The sequence below is a fragment of the Heloderma suspectum genome, chromosome 1 (assembly GCF_057233095.1).
Source record: "Heloderma suspectum isolate Gila_16-S chromosome 1, 16-S_ref, whole genome shotgun sequence".
In the NCBI taxonomy this organism is placed as follows: Eukaryota; Metazoa; Chordata; class Lepidosauria; order Squamata; family Helodermatidae; genus Heloderma; species Heloderma suspectum.
In genome coordinates this window covers 325,863,745-325,887,617 of record NC_139458.1, presented here as the reverse complement: position 1 = coordinate 325,887,617, position 23,873 = coordinate 325,863,745, and the positions used below count along the sequence as shown (strand labels likewise).

At 45.2% G+C, this 23,873-nt stretch overlaps 1 protein-coding gene across 2 annotated transcripts in view; it reads right to left on the bottom strand.

Annotated features, from left to right (window-relative positions):
• NT5DC1 (5'-nucleotidase domain containing 1) overlaps positions 1-23,873 on the bottom strand; it is a 214,556-nt gene that overhangs the window by 30,380 nt on the left and 160,303 nt on the right. For both annotated transcript variants that reach the window (XM_084827382.1, XM_084827381.1), the window contains exon 8: positions 22,883-22,980. In XM_084827382.1, the coding sequence (XP_084683508.1) occupies positions 22,883-22,980 (98 nt within the window). The remainder of the gene's footprint in view (positions 1-22,882; positions 22,981-23,873) is intronic.

The following is a 23,873-nucleotide window of genomic DNA, read 5'->3' as shown; positions in this document are numbered from 1 at the left end:
GCCTCCAGAGTTGATGCCCCCCCCCCCCCCCGCACAGCCCTACTATATTTGTTAATGATAATTTCACGCATTGCATAGCAACAAACCTAGGTTTACTCCATATATACACTCAGGACCACATTATGTTAAATGTGTGATTGCATTTAAAATGTGTCCTTAAAAAAAGGCAGCTGTAGAGATCAGGACTGCAGTGTGTGGAGTATGGGGTCAACTCTTTCTACATCCCATGATCCTGACAAAGACTGCACACCTGAAGCTGCTATCTGCCACGGGACAGGTGGGAGTAAGTTATTCATCAGAACCATAGTGGTAACTCCCCTCCCCACAATCCTAATACTCCCTCCCATGACCGCTATTTAAAAAACACCCCCCCTTACGTATATGTTAAATATGATCACACATTTTGTTATTTATTTATTTCATTTCTATACCACCCAATAGCCGAAGCTCTCTGGGCGGTTCACAAAAATTAAAACCAAACAACACACAATAAAACAATTTAAAATATATAGAACATTAAAACCACAATATAACAATAAAACCACAATAAAACCTAGCAGCAGTGCAGGAGTTTAAAATACAGATTTAAAACAGCAAAGCTAAAAATTTAGAAAGCTAAAATGCTAAAATGCCTGGGAAAATAAAGGTCTTCACCTGGCGCCGAAAGGAATACAATGTAGGTGCCAGGCGAACCTCACTAGGGAGCTCATTCCAGAACCGGGGTGCCATAGCAGAAAAAGCCCTCCTCCTAGTAGCCACCCGCCTCACTTCCTTTGGCAGAGGCTCACGGAGAAGGGCCGCTGACGATGATCTTAAGGTCTGGGCAGGCACATATGGGAGGAGGCGATCCTTCAGGTAACCTGGCCCCAAGCCGTTAAGGGCTTTGAATGTTAACACCAGCACTTTGAGTTGGACCCAGAAATGGACTGGCAGCCAGTGCAGCTGGAAAAGTACTGGTGTAATATGAGCTCACTGGCCAGTCCCTGTTAACAATCTTGCTGCCCTATTTTGGACCAGCTGAAGTTTCCGGACCGTTTTCAAAGGCAGCCCCACGTATAACGCATTGCAGTAATCCAGATGAGAGGTTATCAGAGCATGGATAACTGTAGCTAGGCTATCTCTGTCCAGATAAGGGCGTAGTTGGTATACCAGCCTAAGCTGATAAAAAGTGCTCCGTGCCACTGAGTTCACCTGTGCCTCAAGTGACAGTTCTGGATCCAAGAGCACCCCCAAACTACAAACCTGATCCTTTAGGGGGGTGCAACCCCCTCCAGAACAGGTTGAATATCACCTAGCCGGGCAGACGAACCACCCACTAACAGTACCTCCGTCTTGTCTGGATTGAGTTTCAGTTTATTGGCCCTCATCCAGTCCATTACCGTGCCCAGGCACTGATTCAGAACAGCCACTGCCTCACCTGGTTTTGATGAGAAAGAGAGGTACAGCTGGGTGTCATCTGCATATTGATGGCACCTCAGCCCACACCTCCGGATAACCTCCCCCAGCGGTTTCATGTAGATGTTAAACAGCATGGGGGATAAAATAGAGCCCTGTGGAACCCCATGGCACAATTGCCATGGCACAGAGCAATAATCCCCAAGCACCACCTTCTGGAATCGGCCATCCAAGTAGGAGCGGAACCACTGTAGTGCAGTGCCTCCAACTCCCAACCCAGACAACCTATCCAGAAGGATACCATGGTCGATGGTATCGAAAGCCGCTGAGAGGTCCAGGAGAATCAACAGGGTTGCACTCCCCCTGTCCCTCTCCCGGCAAAGGTCATCCCACAGGGCGACCAAGGCAGTTTCCGTTCCAAAACCAGACCTGAAGCCCGATTGAAATGGATCTAGATAATCCGTTTCATTCAAGAGTGCCTCGAGCTGTCCTACAACCACCCGCTCAAGCACCTTGCCCAGGAAGGGGATGTTGGCCACTGGCCTATAATTGTTAACATCCTCTGGGTCCAGGTTAGGCTTTTTCAGGAGTGGTCTAATTACCGCCTCTTTTAAAGCAGCAGGCACCACTCCCTCTCTCAAGGAGGAATTTACAACCTCCTGGACCCAGCCAGACATCCCCTCCTTGTTTGATGTAATAAGCCATGAAGGGCAAGGGTCAAGCACACAAGTGGTCGATCAGACTTGGCCAAGCACCTTGTCCGCATCCTCAGGCCTCAGTAACTGAAACTCATCCAATAAAACTGGACCAGATGGTTCTCTGAATGCCTCTACCAATGGAGCTGCATTAATGGTGGTGTACAATTCATGACGAATCTGAGCGACTTTATCTTCAAAGTGCCGTGCAAACTTGTCACAGCGTGCTACCAAGGGTTCCACCGTCTCTCTCCCTGGCCCAGAATGTAACAGGCTGCGAACCACTCAGAAAATCTCTGCTGGACGACATTGAGAAGATGCAATGCTGGTGTAAAAGAACTGTCTCTTTTCCACCCTCACCGCCACAGAGTAGGCTCGATAGTGGGCTCTTACCTGTGTTCGGTCAGACTCAGCACGGGTTTTCCTCCACCTGCGTTCTAGCCGTTCTACCCTCTTGCTTCATTGCCCTCAGCTCAGGTGTATACAAAGGAACTGGCCGGGCTCTGCTCAGAGGGAGAGGGCGCTTGGGCGCGATCGTGTCAACCGCCCGCGTCATCTCTGCATTCCACTGAGCGACCTGGGCTTCGACAGGAGCACCAGCCATACCAGCAGGAAAATCCCCCAGAGCCCTCTGGAATCCATTAGAATCCATTAATCTCCGGGGGCGGACCATTTTAATAGGTCTCCCACCCTTGCAGAGGGGGAAGGCTGCCAGGAGTCTAAACCTCAGCAGGAAGTGATCTGTCCATGACAAAAGGACAGATGTTAATTCCTCCACTTTCAGATCACCATCCTCCTGCCCAGTCGAGAAAACCAGGTCAAGCGTTTGTCCTTTTATATGCGTTGGGCCGATAACATGTTGGGACAGCCCCATGGTTGTCATGATGGCCATGAAGTCCCGAGCCGCCCCGGATACAGCGGCCTTGGCATGGAAGTTGAGATCCCCCAGGACCATCATCCTAGGGGTCCTCAACACCAAGTCCGAGACCACCTCCATCAGCTCAGGCAGGGAGTCTGATGGGCAATGGGGTGGGCGGTTCACCAACAGAATCCCTAATCTGTCCCGGGTACCCAACACAAGGTACAAACATTCAAGATCTGCACTCGAATGAGCAGGAAGCCTGGAGAGGGAGATTGAATTCCTATAGACCACGGCAACCCCCCCCCCCCGACCCTCAAGTCGGTGTTGGTGCTGCACCGAGTACCCAGGAGGGCACAGCTGGGAGAGAGTGACCCCTCCCAGTTCCCCCGCCCAGGTCTCAGTAATACATACCAGGTCAGCCCCCTCATCCACAATCAAATCATGGATGAGGGAGATTTTATTTTGGGCCGACCTGGCATTCAGCAGCAGCACCACCAGACCTGAGGGCAGACTGGTAAGGCTGCCAGGAACCATCAGGTTGGGGGAAGAACCAGAAGAGGGGACAGCTGTAAGGTGTCTAGCCCCTCTTCTCCTCAGCAGGCCTGTTAATCCCCCAACGCCATACCTCCCCCTGCCCGTGACCACAGTTATGGTGGCACCTCCCCGACCCCCTGAGTTGCCCAATAGTCCTCCCAGGCACATATTAAAATGTTAGGGTATAAAATGTTCAACAGTGTAAAAGAATATAAAAGATAAAAGAGATAAAAGAGAACAGCAGCTAAGAAGGAGCAGATAAAGTGCACAATTGCCCCTTTCTCCCTCATCTTTAAAGCTGCTGCCCTCTGCTGCTGCTATTTGCTGCTGGTATCTGTGGCTGCTGGTGTCTCTGGAGAGGCAGGTGGGTGGGTCTTCAGGTCCTGTTCTACGCGACTCCAAGTGCGACGCTAAGTGCTCCTTCCCGAGCAGCCTCTGGCAGCCCCGTCTTAAGTACCTGTTTGGGGGGGGGGGGAAGAAGCAGGCTCAGGATTCACCTGGTGCAGCTGCTGGCTGGTCCTCCTTCCCCAAGGCTCCTTCCTTCCACACATTTAACATAGTTTGGCCTGGGGATTTAATATTGGCTCTCTAAAGAATGTACTTATACGATACATGTCACATCCAGACTTTCCATTTTTAGGTGTGTATTTGAAAACTATTAGGTTGCTCTAGATAATAGAAGAAGTAAAAGGAAGAGTTGTGTATATGTGGTAGAAGCAAAGAATGGTTGCTGAATAATGCACATTTCTTTGCTAACACACTAAACGTGGTTACTACCATTAATGTAATCCAAATTCTAAATAAACCCAGATGTTTATTATAATGAGGATTTGATATTGTAGCATCTTCAATGGAGTCAGACATTATTTCCAGAGTGGAACATTTATTTTAGGTGCATTTGGCCGGATAAGCTAGAAACCTTTTCAATCTTCAACAGAAGGAATATTGTGTCCGTCTAGTCTCTAGAGGAAGCAGCACTGGGGCTTTCTTGGAAATGGATTTTGCATAGCTCCCATATCACTTTAATGCCAAATGTAGCATTTAATATCAAAGTGAAGCACAGGCTCCCTATGTCTTTGTTGTGGAAGCCTTGTACTTGCACTGCTGGAGATCTTAGAGGAAGAATATGATACAAAAAATGAAAAACACTTCAATATAATGCATTGGACCTAGAGTTCCTGAGTGAAAATCTGACCATGGGAGGCTCTCACTGGAGGAAGGGGGAGAAGAGGACATTTTTGCCAATTCCTCTTTGCCACTGAGGCCCCCTTAAAAGTGGTTCCGGAAGGCTGGGGGATCCTAGAATTGTGGGGTGCTACAAGGGGGATCAGTGAAAATTGCCCCCTCTTAATACTAATGATACTAAACAGTCTGCACTTTCCCTGCATACCATGAATGGGTATGCCTTCCAAGTCCATCAGCCTTGCAAATCCCAAAAATATCCGGAGAGCCTCTGCTACATCTCAATCCCTTCCACAAATGGAAGGAACCTTTCCATTCACAGAAGGGACACTCTGGATCCAAGCGATAGTTATTTGACTTTTAGTTCTACAGAACGAGAACCAGTGACCCATCTATGGGTTAGTTTCTCATATGACTTTGTAATCTGACAAACCAATCAGTGCTCGCCAATACTACACTGTTTCTCATTGATTAAAAAAATTGTTGCTAAACATAGCAACTTACATCTTCAACATTTGCTTTTTAAAAATAAAAATAAATGAAAAGAACCAAACCAAACCAAAAAAAAGTTCAGTCTGCAACAGAATATGCAGAGTTGGCAAAGGATTAGAGTAGATTTCTCAGCTTCCACAGAGAATTGCTAGAACAGAGACCAGGAAAGTTCGATCTTAAAACTACACCATCAATTTCATTTGATACTAAACATTCTGCATTTTTCCTGCACACCATGATGGAGTACGCCTTCCAAGCCCATCAGCCCTGCAAATCTCAAAAATATCTGGGCACTGGAGAAAGCTCAGCTTACTGCTGTGAGGGGTGGGAGCAGGCACAGCAGCAGTGGGGTGCCAAAGCCCTACTGCATCCCTATTCCCTATCTGAGGGTCGAACTTAATAACACATTGAATGCAGGTATGCATTTACATATCTAATATTTGTTCTTTAAGATAGTAGTCAGAGGGAGCAATCAGGACTGGGAGGTGTTTGGGGAGGTGAGTCTAAACATTTTCCTCCACTTTGCAGTGCAGATGAAAACTGCCCTCCTGGCACTGCTATTAAGCTCCTGAGAGGTAAGCTTCTATTTACCCCTATGGCAGTTTTCCTCCCAGAATGAACAGCAGCTTGGGGGAGGGGCAGTTTTATTGGGGTTGCTGAACAGGGGGAGAGGATTAAACCCTACTTCCCATATGCTGTGGTCCAGATCTTGACTGGGTCTTACGATAGCTGCTTAGATAACAAAAAACAGATGTGTTAAATACATTTAAAGCGCAATCTTGTGCATGTTTAGACAGAAAGAAATCCTATACTCCCACCATTCCCAAGCCAGCATAGCTTTTTTTTCTGTCTGAACATGCTTAGGATTGCACCTTCAATGCATTTATTTAGCATATTTATACCCTGCCTTTCTTCCATCATAGCACTTAAGACAGCATGCATAGGATTCCCAGGTGTTTCCCATCCAGGCACTGACCGGACCCAAATAGGTTTAGGGTGCAATCCTATGCATGTTTAGACAGAGAAAAGGCCTACAACTCCCAGCATTCCCCTTTTCTCTGTCTAAACATGCATAGGTTTGCGCCCTTAGCTCCTGAAGTCATAGCAATGATGTTACTTGTTGAGTAGGAACTGGGTTGGGCAGTGCTGGTAATGCCTGAGGTTGGTCTGGGCTGGGCTCACATTCCTGAATTTCCTCTACAGATGCCTCCATGCTGGAAATGTCCATGTATTCTGAATGTACCCTGCCATGTATGCATGCCTGATTCTTCTGTGGGAACCCACTGACAACTGGGACTTTCCATTTAATATATATGCAATTTTGGGGTGGCAGCCTGGAGATAAGCTGAAAAGCAGGCAGGCAGGAATCGGATGTCTGGGCGTTCAGTCTATGCCTAAATGACAGGCTGATGGCTGAGGAGCCCCGTCAGATGCAGCAGCTCTGTGTTTGCCCCTTGTATTACTTGATCCCTGTTGTGCTGACAGCAGCTATTGTGGCCATCTACCTCGCTAAAAAGGAGGAGGCAACAGACTGGCATAAAATTTGCATGTGCTAATTTATATGGCACTGAAGTATACTAGACAGCAGATCAGTACCTCCCTCTTCTGGCAAGTAACCATGGTAGAGAATAACTTTTGTTTTCGTGTTTGTATGCTACTTCTGGTGACTCATAACAATGATGAATCAATCAGGATTAAACATGCCTGCTTTCATCATATGTGAGAGCGTACAAGTACAAGTAGACATACAAGTTCCTATATAGTCTTGATATCCATGTAGGAAATTCACCACATGGAAGATTTTGTAAATTAGGATGGCAGTATCTCACTTTTCCATAACCCTAGAAACATACCCAATAGTTAACTTAGGGAGAAAAAATATGGTACTTTGAGATAAAAGCACAAGGTCAAGTGCATCAAAATTACACTAACCCTATACTGGTTGCCAATCCTGCCGGGAAAAACCAATGAGCCAAGTGTCAAACAGGTTACACTAACCATGAGATATACATATTTTCATGGGTACACACAAGAAACAAACATAGTTTTGTACAAAAGAGACAAGATTTTCCAGCCTGAACCAAAACAAAAGCAAAATAATAAATTTGAGGCATCTTTTGAGAGTACTGGCCCCGTGTGTCAGACAAAATGGATTTCAGCTATGGTTCTAATTCTGACCTTCAGTTACCTAGCAAAAGGTCAGTACTTGAAATGGTCATGCATTATCGAGGTCAGTTCCCAAACATTTTTCAACAACTTGTAAGTTTAACCAAATATTTGTTGGGAATGAATAGTGAGCTCCCTATGGCTTGTGTCAGGTTGGTTTGTAAATAAGATCACTGCCTTGTTGTGGCGAAGGGGCTTGCGTAACTCAGTGAAGTCATAAGCTATGCCGTGCAGGGCCACCCAAGATGGACAGGTCATGGCAGAGAGTTCTGACAAAATGTGGTCCTCTGGAGAAGGAAATGGCAACCCACTCCAGTATTCTTGCCAAGAAAACCCCATGGAACGTATCACAAGGCTAAAAGAGATGACGCCGGAAGATGAGCCCCTCAGGTCGGAAGGTGTCCAATATACTACTGGGGAAGAGCAGAGGGTATTTCCAAGTAGCGCCAGAAAGAGTGAAGCGGCTGGGCCAAAGCCAAAAGGACACTCAGCTGTGGATGTGTCTGGTGGTGAAAAGAAAATCCGATGCTGTAAAGAACAATATTGTTTAGGAACCTGGAATGTCAGATCAATGAATCAAGGTAAGCTGGAGGTGGTCAAACATGACATGGCAAGATTGAAAATTGACATCTTGGGAATCAGGGAACTAAAATGGACAAGCGTGGGCAAATTTAATTCAGGTGACCATTATATCTACTACTGTGGGCAAGAATCCCTTAGAAGAAATGGAGTCGCACTCATAGTCAATAAAAGGGTGGGAAAAGCAGTACTGGGGTACAATCTCAAAAACGCTAGAAAGATCTCAGTACGAATCCAAGGCAAACCATTCAACATCACAGTAATTCAAGTCTATGCCCCAACCACTGAGGCCGAAGAAGCTGAGGTTGATCGGTTCTATGAAGACCTACAACACCTTCTAGAACTCACACCAAAAAAAGATGTCCTCTTCATCATAGGGGATTGGAATGCTAAAGCAGGAAGTCAAGAAATCACCAGGATAACAGGCAGGCATGGCCTTGGTGTACAAAATGAAGCAGGACAAAAGCTAATAGAGTTTTGCCAAGAGAACACGCTGATCATAGCAAACACTCTTTTCCAACAGCACAAGAGACGACTCTACACATGGACATCACCAGATGGTCAATATCGAAATCAGATTGATTATGTCCTTTGCAGCCAAAGATGGAGACGCTCTATACAGTAAGTAAAAACAAGACCTGGAGCTGACTGTGGCTCAGATCATGAGCTGCTTCTTGCAAAATTTCGGCTTAAATTGAAGAACGTCGGGAAAACTACTGAAACCATTCAGGTATGACCTAAATCATATCCCTTATGAATATCCAGTGGAGGTGAGGAATAGATTTAAGGGATTAGACCTGATAGGGTGCCTGAGGAACTATGGACGGAGGTCCGTAACATTGTTTAGGAGGCAGCAACGAAATCCATCCCAAAGAAAAAGAAATGCAAGAAAGCCAAGTGGCTGTCTGATGAGGCTTTACAAGTAGCTGAGGAAAGAAGGGGAGCGAAAAGCAAGGGAGAAAGGGGAAGATATATCCAACGGAATGCAGAGTTCCAGAGAATAGCAAGGAGAGACAAGAAGGCCTTCTTAAATGAACAATGCAAAGAAATCGAGGAAAACAACAGAATGGGAAAGATTAGAGATCTCTTCAAGAAAATTGGAGGTATCAAGGGAACGTTTTGTGCAAAGATGGGCATGATAAAGGACAAAGAAGGCAGGGACCTAACAGAAGCAGATGAGATTAAGAAGAGGTGGAAAGAATACACAGAAGAACTATACAGGAAAGATCTGAATGTCCCTGATAGCCATGATAGTGAGGTCACTGAACTTGAGCCGGACATCCTCGAGAGTGAAGTGAAGTGGGCCTTAGGAAGCATTAGTAACAACAAAGCTAGCAGAGATGACAGTATTCCAGCTGAGCTATTTAAAATCCTAAAAGATGATGCTGTTAAAGTGCTGCACTCAATATGCCAACAAATTTGGAACCCTCAACAGTGGCCACAAGACTGGAAAAGGTCAGTTTACATTCCAGTTCCAAAGAAGGGCAACGCCAAAGAGTGTTCAAACTACTGCACAATTGCGCTCATTTCACATGCCAGCAAGGTGATGCTCAAAATCCTACAAGCTAGACTTCAGCAGTATGCGAACTGAGAACTACCGGAAGTACAAGCTGGGTTTCGAGGAGGCAGAGGAACTAGAGATCAAATCGCCAACATTTGCTGGATCATGGAGAAAGCAAGAGAATTCCAGAAAAACGTCTATTTCTGCTTCATTGACTACGCTAAAGCCTTTGATTGTGTGGATCACAACAAACTCTGGCAAATTCTTAAAGTGATGGGAGTACCAGACCACCTTACCTGTCTCCTGAGAAACCTGTACGAGGGTCTAGAAGCAACAGTAAGAACCAGACATGGAACAACCGATTGGTTCAAAATTGGGAAAGGGGTACGACAAGGGTGCATATTGTCACCCTGCTTATTTAACTTATATGCAGAGTACATCATCAGAAACGCTGGTTTGGATGAATCACAGGTCGGAATTAAGATTGCCTGGAGAATTATCAACAACCTCAGATACGCAGACAATACCACCCTAATGGCAGAAAGCGAAGAGGATCTAAAGAGCCTCTTGTTGAGGGTGAAAGTGGAGAGTGCAAAAGCTGGTTTGAAACTCAACATTAAAAAAATGAAGATCATGGCATCTGGCCGCATCACTTCCTGGCATATAGAAGGGGAAGAAATGGAAGCAGTGACAGATTTTATTTTCTTGGGCTCCAAGATCACCGCAGACGGTGACTGTAGCCATGAAATTAAAAGACACTTGCTCCTTGGGAGGAAAGCTATGGCAAACCTAGACAGCATAGTAAGAAGCAGAGACATCACCTTGCCGACAAAGGTCCGTTTAATCAAAGCTATGGTTTTCCCAGTAGTAATGTATGGCTGTGAGAGCTGGACTATCAGGAAGGCTGAGCGCCGAAGAATTGATGCTTTCGAACTGTGGTGCTGGAGAAGACTCTTACGAGTCCCCTGGACTGCAAGGAGGTCAAATCAGTCCATCCTAAAGGAAATCAACCCTGACTGCTCATTGGAAGGACAGATGCTGAAGCTCAAATATTTTGGCCACCTAATGCAAAGAGAAAACTCTTTGGAAAAGACCCTGATGCTGGGAAAGACTGAAGGCAAAAGGAGAAGGGGATGGCAGAGGATGAGATGGCTAGATAGCATCACCGATGCAATGAATATGAACTTGAGCACGCTCCGGGAGAGAGCGCAGGACAGGAAGGCCTGGCGTGCTATGGTCCATGGGGTCACGAAGAGTCGGACACGACTTAACGACTGAACAACAACAACTTCCTCAAAAACTGGGAAGACAACTGGAATTGCCCTTCCCACCCCCTTGAGCTCCCTAATTCTGATAGAAAACATCTTTCAGAGAGCCACAGTGCCAATAACACCAAGCTCTATTTTACATTTATAACAGATCCAGGTACAAGGGTACAGGTATTGATCTACTGTCTTTGGACCATATGGAATGGATAAGAACTAAGAAACTGAATCAGGCCAAGATAAATAGTTTTATTTTATGAATTTATATCCTTCACTACAATGTAAAAACATTTCTAGGATGGCTAACACACATTAAAAATTAGAGTAGAGTATAATGGTAGGATGAAGGGCAGCAGTTTAGGTTTGTAATTTTCTTATTGTTGTGTTGTTAGGTTTTCAATGTATGTATGGTAATTTAAATCTACTTATATTGCTTTACATGGTCTTCCATGGATATTTTGTAAGCGACTTTGGATTTCCTCTTTTTTTGGAAGGCAAAATGATGGTTACATATTTTTAAATGTGTCTCTTCTGGATTTCAGCCTTTGTAATTATTACTCAAAGACACCGTCAGTCACTATGAACCAGAAGGCAGTACCTTATAAGTGTCATTCTAAAGTTTACAGGAGAAATCTGCTATTATAGTGCTAACAATCAATTGTTTGTGACTGATTGCCCTACTCATTTTCAAGAAACAAAAGAAGCTCTGTTCATGGCTGAAGGACATTACTCAGGCAATTCTGCTTCAACTCTTCAGTATCCATGAAAGCTTGGGCCAGAATAAATTTGTTAGAGTTTACAGTGCGACAAGACTCTTTGTTGTTTTGTTGCAACAGAATAACTCACCAACCCCTCTGGAAATTGAGCTAGTTAATTTTCTGTTCTACTTTTTACTTTGTCTCAGGCTTGCACAACTTTTAACTACTAAACCAAATGCAGCCCACAAATTATATATGACAATTCTACAGGAGTTTAGTAAATCCAGTTTTGCATCCTGCCTAGATCTGCAGAAACAGGGAAGTTTGTTAAGCACCTAGCAGCTACAAAGTATGAGGAATGGATCAGTAGTTGCGGAGGCCTGCCCAAATTCCATCCTGCACTTTACAAGCCCTTAGATACACAGAATGTTTACAATTGCACAGCGTGGGTCAAATGAGCTGGTGATCAAAGAGATATGTAGGTTGCTTGCCTGTAACTGTAGTTCTTCGAGTGGTCATCTGCGCATTCACACATAAGGGCTCTGCACCTGTGCAGAGCCTCACTCAGGAACATTCTCTAGCTGAGGAAACTATTTTTGGGAGGAACCCTCCCCCACCATCTACTGCGCACATGCAGTGGGTTCCTGCCCATTCCCTCAGTTCCTTGAGACCAACTAATGGCCTCGTTACCAAGGAAACTACCTCACTTCGACATCAACAACAATACTGACATCGACATCGAAGTGGGGATGGTGGGTGGGTTGTGTGAATGCACAGATGACCACTCGAAGAACTACAGTTACAGGTAAGCAACCTCCATTTCTTCTTCATGGACTCTGTACATCACACATATGGGCGACTGACAAGCTTACTTACTGGAGGAGAGTAGAACATTGTCATGTCCTATTGGAGGATCAGTGACAGGACTACATGACCAAAACTGCAGTCCTCTCTTGCCCAAACATCCAGTCTATAGTGCGAGATGAAAGTTGAGGGCTTCAGCTATGTCACAGCCCTACACAAGTCCGGTATCGACACTCCTTGACTGTATGCTGTGGAAGTGGACGCACTTCTAGTAGAATGAGCTTTGACGTCACCGTCAAGGTCCAGACCCGCAAATTCATAAGCTAACCTTATGGCATGAACAATCCAAGAGGCCAATCCCTGAGGAGAAACCTGCAAACCTTTTTTAAGATCCCCATAGCAAACAAAGAGCCTTTGGGATTTGTGAAAGGGTTCCGTTCTAGATTTATAGAAAGCCAGCACTCGACATACATCCAAAGTATGGAGCGTTGTTTTCAACTGAGAGGATGGCACTGGAAAGAAAGTGGGAAGAACAATATCTTGATTTACATGGAAATCGGACACAACCTTCGGGAAGAAGGAGGGGTCAGTTCTTAACACCACTTTGTCCTTATGGAAAATGAGGTATGGCTTGTCGATATGAAGGGCACACAACTCACTCGCCCTGCATGCAGTAGTTACAGCTACTAGGAATGCCACTTTCCAAGACAGAAGTCGAAGACTGATCATCGCTAGTGGCTCAAACGTTTTAGAAGTCAGGATCTTCCACACTACAGATAAGCTCCATTCCAGAACAAGAGGTCAAGAAGGAGGGGCCGAGTTCTTTAATCCTTGCAAAAACTGTCACGTGGTTGGATGTGAAAATATAGTGAAGCCATCTATAGGAATGTGTGATGTTGCGATAGCAGCTAAATAAACCCTAATTGAAGCGAGTTTCAATCCCCCTTTGAAGAGATCACGGAGAAAGGTAAGTATATGTGGTAACGGTACCAAATAAGGATCAAGTCCTCACACAGAAGCGAATGTGGAGAAACTGTTCCATTTACTATCATACGCTCATCTTGTAGATGGTTTGAGAGCCGCATCCAGCACCATTTGAACCTTCACAGACAAGCTTGTCAGACTGGCCAAAGTCTCCATACCATGAGGCGGAGGGTGTCGAGGTCAGGATGGCAGATTCGACCGTGATCCTTGGTTAACAACATCGGAATCGATGGCAGCCTAAGAACTCCATGCTTGAACGATTGAGCAGTGGGGTAAACCACGGTTGCCTCAGCCACCATGGTGTTATTAGGATGCAGTCCATGTTGTCCATCCCAATTTTTTGCAGGACTTTGGGTACCATGGGAAATGGTGGTAACATGCAGAAGAGACCATTCAACCAAAGAACCTGGAAGGTGTCTCCTAGTGATCTCTCGCCCAGACCCCCTCTGGAACAAAAATTGTTGCATACTATGTTCTGGACCATAGCAAAAAGATCCATCCGTGGCTGTCCCCACATCCTGAAGAGCGATCTGAGGATGGGACATGACAGTCGCCACTCATGCAACATCCAATAAGTTCTGCTTAGACAGTCTGCCAGATCGTTGTCCCTCCCAGGTATGTGAACGGCTGTGAGCATGATCCCCCTCTCGATTGCCCACTGGAGAAGTTGACTGTCACATTCATCAGGGTTGGATAGTGAGTTCCCCCATGCTTGTTCAAGTACCACGATACCGTGGTGTTGTCTGTTAATACTTGGACATGCCTGTGAGAGAGGTGAGACTCGAACGCTTGGAGTGCTTTTCTTACTGCCAAGAGTTCCAGTGTGTTGATATGTAGCACCCTGTCTTGTTCATGCCAAAGACCCTGAATCTGAAGAGATCTGCAATGGGCTCCCCAATCCAGGCGAGACTCATCGATCACGACGGTTCGAGATGGTTGCATCAGTACACCCGTGGAGAGATTGCATGGTTGCATCCACCAAGTTAAGCTGTGGGCTACCTCTTCTGGCAGTACCAAGTGCACTTTACTGGCATTGTCCTCGGGATTGAAGGAGTTCAGAAACCACTGCTGTAGGCACCTCATATGGAGTCTCGCCCATGCTACAACATAAACTGTAGAGGCCATGAGACCCAGAAGCCTCTGGACCTGAAACGCTATTGTTCTGCAGTAGTGAAAGATCTTGGAAGCTAATCCCATTAAAGCTTGACATCTGTCTCAGGGTAAGTAACCTCTCGCAGTTGTCACATCCAGGAATGCACCAATGAAGTGGATCACCTGAGTGGTTCCAGTTGGGATTTCTCCTCGTTTATTAACAATTCCAATGAAGTCAATAGGTTTCGGATAAGCAGAACTGCTTGAGTAAGAAGAGATTTTGACGGTGCCACTATTAACCAGTAGTCTAAGTACAGGTATATCTAGATGCCTCAAGTGAGAATGTAAGCACACACCACTGCCATACATTTGGTGAAGATTCACAGAGTGGTCGCCAGACCAAAAGGAAGAATGGTGAACTGGAACATTTGATCTCTGATGACAAAATGAAGGTACTTCTGGTAGTCTTCCCTGATGGCTATTCGGAAGTAGGCATCTTTGAGGTCTATCGACGCAAACCATACACTCTGATGAAGAAGAAGGATAACAGTGGCTAAAGTAGTCATTTGTAATTTTCTTGTCCAGAGGAATACATTGAGGTTTCTGAGATCCAGAATGGGGTGAAGTCCTCCATCCCACTTTGGTACCATAAAGTAACGGGAAAAAATTCCGTTCCTTGTTTGGTATGGGATAATCTTTCTGATAGCTCCCTTCTCTAAAAGTATGGTTGTCTCCAGTTGGAGCGCATCCGAAGGCAGTGTAACATGAACGGTACTGAGTGGAGGGAGGGCTTCAAACTCCAAACAGTATCCAGCGTAAATGATGTTGAGGACCCATTTGTCTGATGTTATTGCCCTCCAATTTTCGTGGAAATGAGATAGGAGGAAGCCAAAAATGGGACAAAAAAAAGGCTGTGATGGATCTGGCATTTGGTGGAGTCAAAGCTGCTGCTTAGAGGAATTGTCCGCTTTGGAGCGTGGCTGGTGAAAACGATGAGCAGGGAGTTGCTTTCTCTATGATTGTTGCTGATAGAACCAGGGGGTCCTATCTTGATATGCGCACGGTTGCTGGAACCGCTGTTGTCGATACCATCTCCTCTGTCTGAATGGTTGTTGAGGATACTGCTGCGAAATTCCTATTTTCTTTGCAGTGCTCTTCGCCTTTTGAATGGCATCCATTGCCTCATCGGTCTTGGAATTAAAGAGGCCCTTTCCATCAAATGGAAGATCCTCTATGCATGACCCTACCTCTGGCATTAAGCCTGCCGATCTGAGCCAGGCATGCCTGTGAAAGGCTAAAGGCCCCACCATCACCTTTCCATCACAATCGCCTCAGTGGCGAGTGGTGTTGATCTGTTGCACAGACAACTTTACCACCTCCGATTGGAAAAGTTGAGCAAGTTCTCTCTGGTCTTTCGGGAGATAGTTGTCAGGGTGGAAACTGAGCCCAGAGAGCCTCAGAGCAGTTCGGATTCTGAGGAGGAACAGCAATCCATGGGACAGGAGCCAGCTCATCCCTCACAGGCTCAGCACCTGGCAGAGATTCCTCCTGCCAGCATTCCTAAGATAGATAGTGACCCTGGCAGTGAGGGAGTGCAGGAGGGGGGCTTCTTAGATGCTCGACACAGACGCAAAGAGCGATGAGCGATGGAGGGCACGGAAAGGAGGCGTAGCGCCCATTTGGCGCGCAAGCAACGGCCGCCTCCCATGGACCCAAGAGAAAGAGGGAGGATCTCTCCCTAGCCCATAAGTTCTGGGTCTTCAAGTGACTCTCTTTCAAATGGGGATCAACTGCCTACTTGAAGCTTAGGCCTCTCTGCTGTTCCTTGCTTTAGTCGCTGGTGATTAGCATCTGAAAGAGTCATTAAGTTGTAAAAGGATTAAAGCTTTGAAAAGAAATCCTTTCGTCTGTGTCTTGAGTTGGCTATTGGAATCTACTGAGAGAGGCCGCCAAGGCACTCCTGACAATAGTCACATAAAGACCCAATTTTTCCCCATAAGAAAAGTTGATACCTCAACATTGTTGCTTGGTAATTCGCCACACAGAGCCCAGTGTAGAGGATGAATAGATTCTTCTGCCCAATAAATCCAATTGCCGCCCCTCCTTATTGGCTGGCGAAGCATGAATCCTCTGAGATTTGCCCTGAGATGATTCTACTATAATAGAATTAGGGTGAGGGTGAGTGAATAAAAACCCTGCATCCTTCTCTCCCAATGTAGAGGGATTCCAGTCTTTTCAACGTGGGTGCCATTGAAGAAGGGGCTTTCCAGCATCCCATAATGGTCTGGAGTAAAGTTGGAAGGAAGGGAATGGAAACTGGAGAGGAAGCCTCTGTGTAGACCACATTGAAGACTGGGTCCTGCAACTTTTCAGTTTGTTGTTGGGTTTTGATGCCCAAAGATTGTGCCATCCGTAATATTTGTTTGGTAAAGTTGCAAAGATCCTCAGAAGGGGAAACTCCCTCTCTTGTACCCACCATATCATCTGGGGAAGAGACTGAAGATGGTACCAAGGATACAGATGTCGAATTTGACAAATAATCTTCAATAGATGGGGGGACATTGCTTCTGCTTGATCCCGATCTTTGTTTTTCTCCTTCTGTGCTGAGGTGGGTGAAGGTGGAAGTGGACGAGAGGCAAATGAAGTTGACAGCCCCCTCAGAGAAGTTGAACGTGGTGGAACCAGAGGAGGATGCAAAAAGGGCTCCTCTCTAGGTGTTCTCGCAACCGAGACTGAAGGCGCCGACCGATATCGAAGGGATGTCGCCCCCAGATACCTCATTCGATCATGGGGAACGTCGTGATGATAATGCCAATCATTGTATTGACAGCATGCTGTAGGCAGAAAAGACCAGTCACCGTATCTGTCCCAATCATGCATCGGTGAATGGGACCTATAGCCAACATCTCTCTCATAGGGATCACGTGGCATGCCAGATCTCCCAGAATGGAATGAGTCAGGTGAAGTATCTCTATGTAGGTGGTCTCTCGCTATCGGCGGAGGAAGCGACTGTTCTTGAGAGGAATCCTGCAAAACTATTGGTGGCGACACTTCCCTGATTGTTCCTTCGGATGTCAAAGCCATGTGTAATGGTTCAGGCAACAGTACCAAGGAAATTCTCAGTACTGATGACGGAACTGAAGGGGCTCTCTGTATCAGAGACTCCAAAAGTGGCAGAGGTGGTGGGATCGGCAATTGGTGCTGATCAACAGAATGAGAAAGGTCAGAACTGTGATCCTTCTTTCTCTTTTTCTTAGGGATCTCAGTCACCCCCTTAGAAGCCCTCAGTGCCTTCGCTTTCTCAGATGGCTTCTTTGCTGTGGAGATTGTCAAAGATCTGCCTGGGGTGGGAGGATCAGTGTGACCCAAGGTCAGAGTTGGAGTCCTGGCCCAATCCATAGATGGTGATTGGAATTTCTCTGCTATTTGAGATGTGGAAGGCTTTGTTGAATCAATGGCTTCCAAGGCTTTCTTCCACAAGATAGCTTTTAAGAAATTTGAACAGTGGCACTTAGTTTGCTTCGTAAAGCGCATACAATGTCTGCGGGTCAGGATGGGTGGATTCCCTACCATTTGTCCTGGCCAGGAATCAGCCCGTGGGGGGAGGCGATCCGTCCCTCCCCCCGGAACCCTCAGGAGCCGGCTCTGCTTCACGGCAATTCTGCAGAGCCGGACTCCGGCTCCGTATCGTTGGCAATACGGGCACCATTCTGTGCCGTATCGCTGGCTGATGGATGACTCTGGATGCAAATGGCATGGTGGACACCATTTGTGGCCGTAAAGCTCTTAGATTAACCTAAATGCAGCCGTAAATGGCTGCAATTAGGTTAAACTAAGGGCATTATGGCTGCAAATGGCGTCCACTACGCCATTTGTGTCTGTGTTTTTTCCTGCGATAGGCTAGCTAGGACTCTAACCATGGTCGCATTGATCCTCCCACCCCAGGCAGATCTTTGACAATCTCCACAGCATGCATCGCCAAACGGCAATCAAAGATTGCAAAAAATAAAAGAAGTAACTAGCTAACCATATATATATATATATATATATATATATATATATCTCAAGAGAGAGCAAAAGAAGAAAGAAGAGCTTCTAACTACCTCAGTGTTTGTTATAACAAGAGAGAAGTCCTAACGAGGCATCCTTACAGCAAGGCGGTTGAAAGAGAAGTGAGGGAACGGGCAGGAACCCGCTGCATATGTGCAGTAGACGGTGGGGGAGGGTTCCCGCCAAAAATATTTTCCTCAGCTAGAGAATGTTCCTGAGAGAGGCTCCACGCAGGCGCAGAGCCCATATGTGTGATGCACAGAGACCCCGAGGAAGAACTAAATATTTAGAACGTTAGGTAGTGGGAAGAAAATATATAATAAAGGGCACACTTGTTGCCTGTGGTGACACAGTGTGATTTTATTTTTCCTATTTTTTTTCAGGTTGTCTTTCTAATGTCTCCTCATATCCACTTATATTTCCCTTATATCTTATATTATCACTTTTATTAATTTCTCTTATTTCTTAAATCCACCTTTACTTGATTTTTGTCAATAAAGATGGCTTCTCTCTATAACTTCTCTCCTTGCTTATAGTAGATAATCTTGTAGACTTCTGGTGCCTGATGTACTCTTATTTTCTTCTGCAATGTAACAAATGTGGTGTGGAAAGAAATAGAATGCAGAGTTTGACCCTGAATACAAGCCTGAATTGTAAACATCCTGAGATGTAATCTGTATCTGAGTGTTAATTAAAACACTATGAAATGTGAAAAGGTCAACATTCTAAACCAGGCCATGTCAGGTGAATAGCCCAGATCAGGAAGTGGAGGTGTGAATGGAGAATGAATGGTTTTATTGCAGGAGGGCCAGATGAGGGTGCTCTGATATGTGCTGAAGATTGCCAAAGTATCAGTTACAGGAGATGGACATGGGCCAATAAAAGAGGGGTATCTGCAGATGTTCTGATAGCAAGGATGGCACTTTATGATCATAGAGATGTTGGGGAGTCAGAAGAAGGTGCCTGGCTGTCTACAACAAATGTCAATCTTGGGAATTGGGAACATGATGTATTATCAACAAAGAACATACTGAACTCCTCTTTGATCTCATGAGCCCCAATGAGGGAAAAAGGGTATAAAACCCCTGAATCTGCCATTGTTCAGGAGGGGCGTGGTTGCATCTCGATCGTTGTATGTGCACATACCAACAGTACCCTCGATCCACGGGACACGTATTGAGTGCTCTGGCCAAGTACTTGATAGTGTTGTGGTATGTGTTGCGTAAAATTCAGGGAAAGGATTTTACTGTCCAGGGCTTAGATAGGGCGCAGCTATCTTTGTTCTGTCATACTCACTGTTGGTTTGGATATAAGACAGCAGGCTTGGGCATGGGCCTGGCTGACACTTTATCTCCATTGTCTCTCAGTGGGCCATTGGCAGCGTTGGGCTGATCTGGAGCTGAGCAACAAACAGGGGCTAACTGTATATTTAGTCATTTAATGCACCACATTTGGGTAACTAAGTTTCTGCCTTAAGAGGCGTGCAACCTCTTGAGATTCAGAAGGTTTGGAACTCTTTGAGATTTTTTTGTAACTAAGTTTGTACCTAAGAGGCGTGTAACCTCTTCAGTCTTGAGCTTCAGACAGCCTGAAACTCTCTGAGATTAGTTTGTAAACACGTTTGCACCTGAGAGGTGTGTGACCTCTTCAGCCTCAGAGAGCGTGCAACTCTCTGGGGAGGTTCTACTTTTGCTTATTTATTTTTATTTCAATACATCTCCTTTTCTTTCATCTACACTGATTGTGTGCGTGTTCTCCTCCTCCTCCTCCTCCTAAGATCCCAAACCTCTCAGCCTGATCAATTGAGTGGTCCTGGGTAAATTGAAATCCATATTTCACAGTGGCTACAACTAATGAACCAGTTCGTGCATGTGCTCACACGTGCGCAAGTACACACAACTTGTGCAACATGTGGCTCCCTGAATTCATTTGTGGTTATATCTGCTCTACAGGCATCATGGTACATCTCGTGTGCTTTTGTGCTCTCCTTGTAGCACTTTGTGATTTAGGTTATATGAATTTTTCAGTGGGAGTTGCTGTGTAGAAAATTTTACCTGGACGAAATGATGGACAACTTTTTTACCCTTCCAAAGTTTCTGGTTTCCTGCTTGGCAAGACCCAGGCTGTCAGCTTGTGACAGAAGCTCTCTGTGTTTGGCAATGGGAACTCGGAGTTATCCTAGTAACTATCAGCGTTCTTCAGAGTCGTACTCTCTGCCTAATGTTCTCAGCTGCCACACTTCAGAACTGGGCCATGTTTCCAGCCAAGGCTCTGTAGTGGCCAACATAAGGTACCCTTATGGGTAGTCTGGTAGGCATTTGCATATATCCACAGTTCCATGGGCCCAACTCCCTTTAATTTAATCAGTGAAGGATGCACATAGACAATTAGATTCTAGCCCCTCTGCAACCCTCCAGGCTCTTCTCATTCCTGGCAGCCTCCAATCCTGTGCTTTGCTGTCTTTCCAAAATAAAATGGATTCCTTAGCCAAGGTTATAGGGTATTGCCAACAAAAGTACAAACCACAAGCTTGTACAGAGAGCTGGCATGTCTGAACTCTTCTCTAACCCACCCATATCACATCTGGATTGATCCCCACAACAAAGCAAATACCAATTTGAGGCGGGTGAATCAGATCTAGGATTCATACTCCCAGATTCCTAAAGTCAAATGCAGGTTAAGTGAAGGTAAGGTCAGGCCAGTAACATCAGCTTCTTGTAACAAATAAAATATGCCAGGCTGATGTTAAACACAGATCCATATGACTCCTTCACCAGCCCCTAAATCCCACAGAAGCTGGATCCTTGCCCTTTGTACACAGCTTTAGTAAAAAGCAGTTTTTCAAAGCCTAGTGACATATCAGATTTCAGTCTTGAGACATTTTTCAGTGTCTTCATTCTTGGAACATTGTGGTTTTCTGCATACCTATTGTTTTACAAGAACCATTAAAATGTTATAAGAAGGCAGGAATTCTAAGAGAGAAACAGAGCAGAGGAAAATGTTCACTGGTAGACTGTAAAGCAAAGTGTGGAATCTCAGGCTTGGGGGCCAAATCTGGCCCTCTGGGGCACCTAGCCTGGCCCTCCAGGATTCCCCAGAAAGCCCCACTCCCTTCCACAGGCCCCACCCCATTCCCCCAATTGTTTGATGGTTTTCTAACTTTTGTGCAGTTCTTTCGCCACTCTAAAAGGTTGAAGTGCCTCTCCTAGGGCTTAGTTACTGGCAGGAAGAGCTTCAAGCTGCAATTGGCTGGCATTTGGGGGGACTGTGGCCCCGCCCCTTTCACATTCAGTCCCACCCACCATAAAATGCAGCCCCCAACAGCTTCTCCAAAATTGAATCCAGCCCTCAGACTGAAAGAGGTTCTGCACTCCTGCTGCAAAGAAATATGACACTGATTGAGAATGACCAGAGGATGGCCAGTTCAACACATGTAAATACATCCCAATAAAGACTGCTTGGTCAAAAGGTAGAACAGCTTGCCTGATTTAGAAATACATAATTTCTAAAAAAAATTAGAAATAATTTCTAAATAATCAACGTGAGGCCATCAGCTTAGCTTTATGAAACATCTGGGTTGGTTTCCATCCAGATAGGTCTAGTTGTGTACTCAGATAATTTCAACCATATTAGCAAAATGCTTCTTTTGTGGGTGATATTCCTGCCTTGATTAAAATTGCCTGAATCACAAGGGGAGCATCTTCATCAAAATAGCTTCCTAAGTGGTTTATATTTCCGTGGGTTCTTCTTACATTATGTGTGAAATCAAGCCAGCAGAACGGACTCCACTGGCCAAACCATTTCCTCCTTGCTCCTACAGTCCCCACCCCTGCGTGCCCCCAAAGCTGCTCCAGAGAGTTGGGGGACCCTCTGGAGCAGATTTAGGGGGTGCATGGCAGGCAAGGAGAGCGAGGGGTAGTCCTGTTGTGCTAATGGACACATTGGGTGTTGGTCTACCTTTTTTGGAATGTACATCTTAAGATTTTTTTTTTTAAGTGTGCACCTAAGAATACTAAGGGTAAATGTGACAAACATTTGTTTGCAAGCACATATCATACAGGTATACTAATTAGAGAATTGTGATGGGCTGCATCTCCTTGTTGAAAGTACAATCACCTGAGTTTGTTTCTCTGTGTAATGTGTGAAGTGGGCTATAGTGCAGCAACTCTATTCTGTTCGTAATATCACAAGACTCATACCAAGATCTGGAACAGTCCCCCAAAGGAGGTCCACCTGGACCCTGCAGTGCTCGCTGTTAGATGGGTTGTAACAACTCTTTTATTACCATGAGTGTTGTAGGTTACCATTCTAAAAATATGACTGAGTTCACTGTTGTGAAATTCTCTGTTTCAGTTCCCCCAGAACAATAACTCATGCCTTAACATCTTCGTTTTTTACATTCTACAGTCTCAATGCTTTTCCTTCCTTTTCTAGAGAATTGACTATGTTTAAATCTTTACCTAAATCTTTACCACTTTACCACTCCTATTATCACAGGCTACTGTATCTTCCAATACCTTTAAAAAGATGTTTGCCCTGGCTTTGTAAGGTGGCTTAAATAATTAAAAATGATTCCAGCTTACCGAGTGTTCGAAAAGGTCTTCGATTTGGTGTCTGAGAGAAGAAACCTGGTTTCAGGGCATTTGTGATTACAATGTCAAAAAGGTCTGCAAAATCATTCCTACAACAATAACAAAAATGCATTTTAAGGCATTAAATAGATATTTTCTACAGCACAAATGACATTTCAAAATTTGTTTACAGGTGTCTAGAACTTTTATGAGTTGTTAGAACATAACACCCTGATCCAGCTAGGGCCTATATGGGCATAGAAACATCCAAACTATGTAAGAAATCACAACCCTAAATAAAGTGCTTTGCATGCAGTTTACAACCCAGTCCAACAGTGGGAAGCTGAAATCCTACCAAACTGTTTTTTGGGGAAAGGTGAGCTAGATTCAGCCCTCCCCTCCAGTTTCCTCTCCCCATGTAAGGGGTGATAGTGGCTCTTAGTGACTTCAGTTGCTGTGCTGACGCACTGATGGATCATACAGAATGAGAAGCTAGAATGCAAGGTTTGGTCAGGATCAGGAAAGCCAGGGCAACCAGGGGACAGGCAAGTTGAAAAGAGATTAACAAAAGGGACAAGACAAGTTAAAGAGGAAAATACATAAACAACAGGTGTCTATGGAGTATGGACCAGCAAGTCGTTTCTTAGCCTATCTGCAGTTCCTTCTTGTTTCCTTTTAAAGGGAAAGGCTTTAGAGCCAATGAGAGTAATTCAGGTGGCCTCAGCTGTACATTCAGTTCATTGCATCAGGGAAGGGCTGACTCCTGACAATCATATTCCTACTTTGGGGGAAAAGGAGGGATGGGGAATTAGACAAAAGTCAATGTCCAGTGAATTCTCTCTGCCAATGACATATCTATCTACCTATTTATCTATCATTCATTAACTGCATTTGTTCCTGACCTTGTTTGGAACTAATAGCTTGGCTACAGTGATCCATGCTCCGGTAACCTCTTGACTGGATTACTGGAATGCATTACACATGGGGCTGCCCTTGAACATGA